Source organism: Helianthus annuus, chromosome 12, assembly GCF_002127325.2.
Source record: "Helianthus annuus cultivar XRQ/B chromosome 12, HanXRQr2.0-SUNRISE, whole genome shotgun sequence".
In the NCBI taxonomy this organism is placed as follows: domain Eukaryota; kingdom Viridiplantae; phylum Streptophyta; class Magnoliopsida; order Asterales; family Asteraceae; genus Helianthus; species Helianthus annuus.
Genome location: NC_035444.2, coordinates 82,112,834 through 82,123,664, shown reverse-complemented (window position 1 = coordinate 82,123,664; position 10,831 = coordinate 82,112,834). Strand labels below are relative to the sequence as shown.

Sequence of the window (10,831 nt, the reverse complement as noted above, 5' to 3'; positions counted from 1 at the left end):
ATAAAAAGAGAGAATGACTCACATTATAATCATGCAGATTCATACGGCCAAAGTTTAGTCTACGGATAAGCCTTGATATATTGCAGATTTATACAGGCAGAGCTTAGCCTATTGATTTAGCCTTGTAACCTAGTGCATACGAACTAGGTAGGTAACTTAATACAACAATTACGATAACTCACGAGATCAAATTCTCACAACGAACGACAAAGTGCGATACTTAAACATCCATCGAATTAACGACGAACGACAAAGTACGATACTTAAACATCCATCGAATTAACGACGAATGACAAAGTATAACCCTAATGTGGGCAGCACTTAAACATCCATTGGATATATTGATCGGTCGGAAAATGAATCATAATAGCGATCGAGTTAATACCCGGTATCGTAGTAGCACCCTGCTATTAGTGATTCGCGTGTGTGTTTTTAGAGTATTTGGACGATAACTTGGTGTATAATCGGAATTTAATCGTCGAATGAACAGCAGACTGCAAGTGCCGATGCCTGCTATTTATACACGAAATTTGACAGGCTTACCGACCGTAAGCCTTATCCCTTACGGTCCGTAAGGGGTACGAACCGACTCTAGGGTAGCCACGTTTGGGACTAGGCATGCTGACTTTATAGTTTTGTCCAATCAGATTTAGACAACGAGTTTCTATTGATAATCATCAACTAGGGTTTACCCCCCCCCCCCTGAGTTTTAGGGGCCCTGATCCTGATTCTGTTTGTTATGAAAATTTTAGAGATTGTGTAGAATTACTTGGGTGTCTCAACTAGGGTTTCCTATTGAGTAAATAAAATAGTAGATATGACTTTTGGTGAGAATGGAATAATAAATAATAGTTTTGGGTAAATTACAAAAGTGAGAAAAAGGAATGGACCCACTGTGTAACTTTAGGGTTCAACTAGAAGGACTCCTGGTATAAATTTTGGGTATAACTTTTAAGCTATTTAAAAATATAATGCACTCGTGTTAAGTATAGTACCCTTAATTCAACCTTGTCCCGAAGTCCCGAGATAGAATCCAAACGAACTTAGTCGGGCAGAGCCTTGACATGCGTTATGGAACTCAGATCAATCGAAAAGGATAGCGGTGATCGGGAGTTAAAACACTTAAAACGAGGCAGAACTTTATTATTATTAGGAGGTAAATAATAATAATAAAAGAAAGTATATATATGTGAGAGAGAGTAGGCGAACAGACATAACAGAAGAAAGAAAGAGAAGAAGGCAATTGTTCTTTGAAGGTAGGTAGTCCTTTTATACTACTCTCCAAGGATTTTGAAGGCTACACCTGGCTTTGCGTACGTTGCCTTTATTCAGACGTATCCAAAATTTTCATTTATTAAATATAAAGTTACATGCATTTAGACATGTAATAGAGTAATTAATTTACCTTCATTTGAAAGAGAACACGTACACCATTCTGATGTCATGTTTTACTTTATTTTATTATTTTCAAAAAGAGGACACGAAATATCAAGGGACATGACAGTTCTTTGTGGAATTTTCATATGTTTGGTTTTTATTATTATTATTTATTAGATGGGACATGTAATTTAGAAAAAGGATATGAAACATGTCTACGAAACATGTTTTAAATTTTTAATTATATATTTTATATAATAATTAATTTAACTACTTTACTTATTTGACGCTTGTAACTTGTAAAATATGATGTTTTTAGAAAATAATACATATGTCATTGGAACCAGAATATTTTTGTCTACATTTGGGTCTAAGTTTTAAAAAATAGAGTAGGTTCAAAATAAAATGTATTTTTATAATTTAATTATTATATTGTTCCTAGGCCTGTCTATGAACTTTATATTTCTAATAGTCAACTTACCCGTAGATTACCCGTCTAATGATATAAGTTTTTATATATACTTTTATTTTATTAGAAATGTCACCCATATACAGGTCAATTAATTAATATAATATTTCAACCAACTTTATAAAATAGTGTTTAAAACTATTTGGGTTGAATATTTATATTAAAAATAAACTAGTTATTAGTTACTAGTGGTTAATAAATTTAACCATACTTATAATTTACATGATAAAAATAGGGATGTTACATCTTCCCCACCTTGTTTTAAATCTCGTCCTCGAGATTTGGGCTACGATATTTCTTTTAGAGTTATGTTACTTTTTTTTGATCAAAAAGAATAATATTAAGGTAAATGATATCAAATCAAAATATCAAATTTTGTGACTATGAGTTGTACAATAGATAGGACTCAATGGTTTAACTGAATTAGTGTAAGAATTTAATGACAAACGAATGAGATGAAATGATATAATTTTCAAAGTGACTAGATTGAAGCCAAAAGATATATGATTGATAGATATTTAAAATGAATGTGAAGGACTTTTGAAATCAATAAAATTCTTTATCAAAAGAAATCTTACTTGATTGACAACTGAGGAATACTTAGAATCGACGGGTTCAAAATGAAATAAAAGCATGAAAAATGATTTGTCAAATAGTAAATTATGATATAAGAAATTCTATGTGTTGAGATGAGTGAATTGCAAAGATACACCAAAGGACAATAGAGTTAGTGTATTAGAGTTCCAAGTTGTTTTAAATTGTGAAATAATGTGATAGTATATTATTAGTGACTATATTTTTCATACTATGTCATAGAGATGGAAATATAATAAAAACAAGTTGTTTTGGCATGACCAATTTATATTATATTTGTAAAACAAATGTAATATATATTATTTATTACACATTATATGTAAATGGTCACTACTTTTAAATATTATAGTATTTTACTATACTATGTAAAATACTTATATTATGTAATACATATTAAAAACACTGCAATGGAGTTATCACCAAAATATTTTAGTATTATTATTTTGTAAAAGAATTCATTTTGATTTATAACATTAATTGAAAGTTGTAAATAAAAGGGATAAAATATTTATTGTATAAAAGTATTTGTAAAATATTTTGTAAATATATATAATACTTAATGTGTCGATTCTTATGTGATTACTTATTTTTATTTTGAAATCATATAACGTTGTGAATGTATTTACAAATGTTGTAAATAAGTGAAAACGGGGACTATTCTTTATATATTACAATGTTCTCCTAACCCAATGTAGTCGCTGACTACTATATTATTCTTTATATGGTTATTTTCTTGCTAAAGTGTTATAGTACATAGTTACAAAATATGTGATACATAATTATTTATATAATTTTATTCGTTCCTCTAATTCTGGTATTGTTTTATGAAAATATATTTTCTCTTTACAGTAAAATATTTTTATATATAATTATAATTTACTAAATAAATATGATGACTCAATTTATTAACTAGTTATTATCATGGTTGGATATTGGTTAGTGCTGCCTTGTTTAAGCATAGGTGGCCAGTCCATGCCTAACTAAGGCTAGGCTATTCAATATCTGCCCTAGACAATAACCATAGTATAGTATTAATACTATTATTATTAATATATTATTACTAATAATAAAATTATTAATAACAAATAACTTAAACATAAACTTAAAATGAAAGTATACCTCTGCATAATTTATATATATATAAGTATAAATTCTTTACTTCAATTATTTAACAAAAATCATTGACTTGATATCAAAGAATTATCGTTTTGCAATAATGCGGTTAATAGTAAAAATCAAATATAACGAAATGATATTTGAGTTTGGATAAATTGGAATGAAGTCCTCTAGTGGTCTTCACAAAGCAAGCGAACCATAGGTGCAACAAACAGAGCATGTGTAACGTGTGGATTTACCAAGAAATGGAATAGATCGATATTTGCTACTACGAAAGAAATCCTCATGATATGATGACTATTAGAGGAAGTAGAAATGTGAAAGTCAACTTATTATATGCAGAAGTCAGAATTTCAATAAAAGGAATATAAGAACTTTATCTGGAATTTCGTGTGATAACTGTTGTTAAGTGATATTACCAGGGAATGTTGAATAAAATAGGGAATTTGCAAAGGTATATGACTCCTTTTGCAGTGATAATAACTATGACTCTGATTAGATTGTGCATCGATAATTGTGAAATCTTATTACAACGTACCTCAGCGAGATTTATGTTGGTTGTAGGATCATATGGCAAAGTGCTTCTCTTTTTTTTTAGTAGTTTTTCTACTGACGGAATTAGCATTGGTGTCATCGTGCCTAATTTATATTTTTCAAAGGTCTTGCCTTGGAAGTCGTGTGTGATAAACTTCAATGTCTTGTGGACATATAATTTAAGTTTTATGTGTTTTCTTGTGCATTAGCACAACTTTAGATGTTTCTTACTTGCGTTAATAGTTTATGATAACGCACTGGTAATTCTTATATTTTTGATGATGTCCCAACTTAATGGGTTTTCATTTAATTATATTGTTGCACGAGTTATGAGACAGATGATCAAACGAAATAATGTTTGATCTCAAAATTAAAGATATATGCGAGAGATTTGTAATAAAGAAATCTAGACACATATGCTTGTGTTTTATTCTTAATTATCAATCGTTATAGTTTTTGGAATTTCTTATAGATATACATATCTATATATTTATATATTTCACATGCTGTAATATACATACTTTTCATAAGGTTAATGTATTTAACATATTCTTATTTCCAAAAACAAGTCAGATATCATGTTATGATACTATTTAGGGAAACTTGTCACTTGTTTGACATACTATGTATCCCGTCTTATCCGGTTCGCGCCGGAGCAGTAATCTCAGTATATCCGGACAAGCTGGAGAGTCTGCTACTCTATACCCAGTTTTGCCGGAGAAATTTTTCTATTTCCCATAAATAATATCTTTTCAAGATTTTAACAGTGCCTCTTTAGGGCTTTTATCCAGAATCAAGGAAATTTGTATTTCCATAACATATCTTTATTCTAGATCAAGTAATATCAACAAACAAGAATAAATAGCAATTAAATGCTATTGCCTGCTAATCGTCATTTTTATGGAATACCAATATCCATTACATTGTACTTATATAAGTAATTTACCTTAAAGTTTATTTAAGGCAAAATTCTTAAGTTCAAGTCTAAATATCATCCGGAGTGCTATCAGATAATATTAAGCTTCTAATTTTCCGTTTAAACTTAGGTATTATTATAACACCTAATTGCGTAAACAAGTGGCTTAGCTTATACTAAGGCATCTTTTCTTATGTTCAAGTCTTAACTGTTATCAGCTGTGCTACCATTTAATAGTAATCTCCTAACTCTTTTTATTTAAGCTTAAGTGTTATTATCACAACACTTACAGGCTTAAAGCAGTGGCTTAGCTCTGATACCACCTTCTGTCACGACCCCCGACCCCATCCTGGCCGGAATCGGAAGTCGCGAGCAGTCCAGCAGTACCGGTGGTTATTTTTGAAAAACATTGCAGCGGAAATTTCATCAGGACCGTGAGTTAGGAAAAATATCAGAGTTTTAGAAACACCGGGTTTTATTTAAATAGATGGAATAAATTCCATGTTTTACAAAGGTAGCTTTTAATAAAAACAATATTTCTTAATTTGATTTATTTAATAAAATAAGCCACTTCTTGATGCCTTCGGTGCCGGATCCAATTCTTATTCCAATGTACTGTAATTACCTGAAACGCGTTTTAAAAAGGTTTTGTCAGCGGGAAATACTGAGTGAATCATTCAGTTTACTGAAAACGACACATTTGTTATAATTCACAGTATTAAGATCTTTTACATATGTTTCTGATATCAACCAACTACCCACAGTATTTGTCACTCGACCGGATCTATGACAGTGGTCATATCACCATTGGCTGCCCCAATGAATGACGTATCACTAAATTTTAGGTTCGCCCACCTAAAGTGATAAAAACAGTAGTAATGTGCACAATACCCCACATACTGGCTGTAATTTGGTGATTACATCAACTTAATCACTGTAATTATAATTCTGAAAATAATTTGGAGTATTGTAAAACATTTAATAAAAAGAGAGAATGACTCACATTATAATCATGCAGATTCATACGGCCAAAGTTTAGTCTACAGATAATCCTTGATATATTGCAGATTTATACTGGCAGAGCTTAGCCTATTGATTTAGCCTTGTAACCTAGTGCATACGAACTAGGTAGGTAACTTAATACAACAATTACGATAACTCACGAGATCAAATTCTCACAACGAACGACAAAGTGCGATACTTAAACATCCATCGAATTAACGACGAACGACAAAGTACGATACTTAAACATCCATCGAATTAACGACGAATGACAAAGTATAACCCTAATGTGGGCAGCACTTAAACATCCATTGGATATATTGATCGGTCGGAAAATGAATCGTAATAGCGATCGAGTTAATACCCGGTATCGTAGTAGCACCCTGCTATTAGTGATTCGCGTGTGTGTTTTTAGAGTATTTGGACGATAACTCGGTGTATAATCGGAATTTAATCGTCGAATGAACAGCAGACTGCAAGTGCCAATGCCTGCTATTTATACACGAAATTTGACAGGCTTACGGACCGTAAGCCTTATCCCTTACGGTCCGTAAGGGGTACGAACCGACTATAGGGTAGCCACGTTTGGGACTAGGCCTGCTGACTTTATAGTTTTGTCGAATCAGATTTAGACAACGAGTTTCTATTGATAATCATCAACTAGGGTTTACCCCCCCCCCTGAGTTTTAGGGGCCCTGGTCCTGATTCTGTTTGTTATGAAAATTTTAGAGATTGTGTAGAATTACTTGGGTGTCTCAACTAGGGTTTCCTATTGAGTAAATAAAATAGTAGATATGACTTTTGGTGAGAATAGAATAATAAATAATAGTTTTGGGTAAATTACAAAAGTGAGAAAAAGGAATGGACCCACTGTGTAACTTTAGGGTTCAACTAGAAGGACTCCTGGTATAAATTTTGGGTATAACTTTTAAGCTATTTAAAAATATAATGCACTCGTGTTAAGTATAGTACCCTTAATTCAACCTTGTCCCGAAGTTCCGAGATAGAATCCAAACGAACTTAGTCGGGCGGAGCCTTGACTTGCGTTATGGGACTCAGATCAATCGAAAAGGATAGCGGTGATCGGGGGTTAAAACACTTAAAACGAGACAGAACTTTATTATTATTAGGAGGTAAATAATAATAATAAAAGAAAGTATATATATGTGAGAGAGAGTAGGCGAACAGACATAACAGAAGAAAGAAAGAGAAGAAGGCAATTGTTCTTTGAAGGTAGGTAGTCCTTTTATACTACTCTCCAAGGATTTTGAAGGCTACACCTGGCTTTGCGTATGTTGCCTTTATTCAGACACGTATCCAAAATTTTCATTTATTAAATATAAAGTTACATGCATTTAGACATGTAATAGAGTAATTAATTTACCTTCATTTGAAAGAGAACACGTACACCATTCTTTTTTTTTTGAACGGCCGACAGAAACTTTTTATTAATAGTAGCAAGATGCTACAAACCAGAAGTACAACTATTACACCAATAATACAACAATGTCAATAACGAGTTACATAGATGTTAAATTAAACCGACTCCAATCTTCCCACGTTAACGAGACCGCCTTAGACCGGTTTTTAATCCATAAGTACGCCATCGATTTTATCTCATCAAGTGTGCGTGTAAAATTTGGGACCGCCTGTCTGAATACCACCTCGTTTCTTACCTTCCAGATACTCCAAAAGGCCACCAGAACTATTGCCTGGATAGTCTTTCTTTTCCTCGGGCCCAAGCTGGACGCATGAAGCGTCAGTAGATCATTCATACCAAATGCTATAATCGGCTGGAGCCTGCACCAAGACGCTAAGTTTTGCCAAATCGATTGTGAGTAATGACACGATACAAACAGATGATCACATGTTTCTTCATATTCGCCACAGAGGACACACCACCTATCCGGAACTGCTACATTACGTCTAGCCAGTGCGCACTTTGTCGGTAATCTTTCCATCTCTGCCCTCCAAGCTACTATTCCGATCTTTTTTGGGACCCAGCTATTCCATTCAAACACTTTATCGGTTCTTGTACGACCAACAGATCCGAGCACCCTTTTAATGCTTGCAACGCTGAACGACCCATTCGCTTCATGCTGCCAAATCCATGAATCCGGAGCCATCGACCGGGATCGGTTATTCAGTACCACCAACATTTGCTGCAACTGGTCTTCAGCGACTTGACCGAGGTCTGTGACAACCCAGGCCCAATTAAAAGCAGGCCCAGCTGATGAAGTAGTCCACCTTTCTGCTACCAAACAATCCTTGTGAACCTCCATTTTAAACAAATCCGGAAACAGCAAATAAAATGGACCCAGTTCAGTCCAAGTGTCTAACCAAAAGTATGTATTCTGCCCATTACCAACTACTGACGTTATAGCCCCTTTTAGATCAATATTAGCTTCTAATAAAGGTTGACTGATGTTGTAAATATTCCTCCACGGACCTGACATTGCATTTTTTACCGGGACATCGTTCCACGTCCTAGCCTTTTGATGGATTGCCCACACGATTCTGCGCCATAAACCCGACTTCTCTGATTTAAATCTCCACCACCATTTGGCCAACACGTACACCATTCTGATGTCATGTTTTACTTTATTTTATTATTTTCAAAAAGAGGACACGAAATATCAAGGGACATGACAGTTCTTTGTGGAATTTTCATATGTTTGGTTTTTATTATTATTATTTATTAGATGGGACATGTAATTTAGAAAAAGGATATGAAACATGTCTACGAAACATGTTTTAAATTTTTAATTATATATTTTATATAATAATTAATTTAACTACTTTACTTATTTGGCGCTTGTAACTTGTAAAATATGATGTTTTTAGAAAATAATACATATGTCATTGGAACCAGAATATTTTTGTCTACATTTGGGTCTAAGTTTTAAAAAATAGAGTAGGTTCAAAATACAATGTATTTTTATAATTTAATTATTATATTGTTCCTAGGCCTGTCTAGGAACTTTATATTTCTAATAGTCAACTTACCCGTAGATTACCCGTCTAATGATATAAGTTTTTTATATACTTTTATTTTATTAGAAAGGTCACCCATATACAGGTTAATTAATTAATATAATATTTCAACCAACTTTATAAAATAGTGTTTAAAACTATTTGGGTTGAATATTTATATTAAAAATAAACTAGTTATTAGTTACTAGTGGTTAATAAATTTAACCATACTTATAATTTACATGATAAAAATAGGGATGTTACACCATCTAACTGGCCTTCTGTTATGATCCCTTCCAAAACCCATCCTCCAGCCCATTCCCCAGCCCAAACCCCACCACCTCCTAGCCCACACTTGCCTAGCGACTCACCTTTAAACATCCAGCCCACAACTTCCAGTCGCCCACTATCTACAGCCCACACCCCTGAGCCCACTATCTCTAACCCACCATCACATAGTACCAACTTTCCACATGCCACCTCTCCACCTGTCACCTCGGCCCAGACCCAATCACCACCCAACTACCTACCCACGGCCCAAAATCAACTGCCACCTACCACTCACACCACCTGCACCATGCGAACGCGTGCCATGGATGGCATTCGCAAACCAAAAAGCCAACTCAACCTCCACTCCTCTAGTGGTACTGCCATTAAACCAGTACCCAAAAATCCCGCCCAGGCTCTGTCCACACCGGAATGGTATAACGCCATGACTAACGAATTTGATGCTCTTATTAAAAATGAGACTTGGGATCTTGTGCCTCGTCAGTCCAACATGAACATCATTCATAGCATGTGGTTGTTTAAACACAAGTTCAAGTCGGATGGTACATTAGAACAATACAAGGCTAGACTGGTTTGTGACGGTCGTTCGCAACAGGTAGGCATTGATTGTGGAGAGGATTTTAGCCCAGTTGTAAAACCGGCTACTATTTGCACCGTCTTATCTATTGCATTATCACAATCTTGGGATGTTCATCAACTTGATGTGACAAATGCATTTTTACATGGCACTTTGCATGAGACAGTCTATATGTATCAGCCGATGGGGCTTCGTCATAAGGATTTTCCAAACCATGTCTGTCGACTCAAGAAATCACTATACGGCTTGAAACAAGCCCCGCGGGCATGGTACCAACGGTTCACTGGTTACGTCCTAACCTTGGGTTTTCTACAAAGCAAATGTGATGCATCTCTTTTTACTCTCCAGGACGGCCGACACATAGCACACTTGCTTCTTTATGTGGATGATATTTTGCTCGTTACCTCCAGCGATGACCTACATCACCAACTCATGGCTCATCTTGCAAACGAATTTGCCATGAAAGATCTTGGCCCTCTTAGCTTCTTCCGTGGCATCACGGTTCGTCGGCATCACGACACGATGTTTCTATCTCGACAAGCATACGCTACAGACATTATTGCTCGTGCGGGTATGCAATCGTGCAACCCGGTTACAACTCCGGTTGACACCCACTCCAAACTGAGTGCTCTTTTAGGTGATGATTTTCATGACCCCACTCTTTACCGCAGTCTTGTTGGGGCTCTTCAGTACCTCACTTTCACCCGGCCAGACATCAGTTACGTGGTTCAACAGATTTGCATGCACATGCACGCGCCCAAAACGGACCATTGGAACGCGTTAAAACGCATTATCCTCTACGTAAAAGGGACGGGACACTCGGTTTTTCAAAAGATCCATCTTTACTTGCTTACACTGATGCAGATTGGGCCGGATGCCCTGACACTCGACGGTCTACGAGCGGTTTTTGCATCTATTATGGGGACAATCTTATCTCTTGGTCATCAAAGCGACAACCTACCATCTCGCGTTCAAGCGCCGAAGC

The 10,831-nt window shown here is 34.9% G+C and overlaps 1 protein-coding gene across 1 annotated transcript; it reads right to left on the bottom strand.

Annotated features, from left to right (window-relative positions):
- Positions 1-7,528: 7,528 nt before the first annotated feature.
- LOC110893121 lies at positions 7,529-8,590 on the bottom strand. Its single transcript, XM_022140241.1, has one exon. The coding sequence runs from the start codon at positions 8,588-8,590 to the stop codon at positions 7,529-7,531; it is 1,062 nt and encodes a 353-aa protein (XP_021995933.1).
- Between the last annotated feature and the right edge of the window lie 2,241 nt (positions 8,591-10,831).

Bases quoted from the DNA above. Each gene is read 5' to 3' on its own strand.
- LOC110893121 (XM_022140241.1), bottom strand. From the start codon at position 8,590: ATGGTGTACGTGTTGGCCAAATGGTGGTGGAGATTTAAATCAGAGAAG.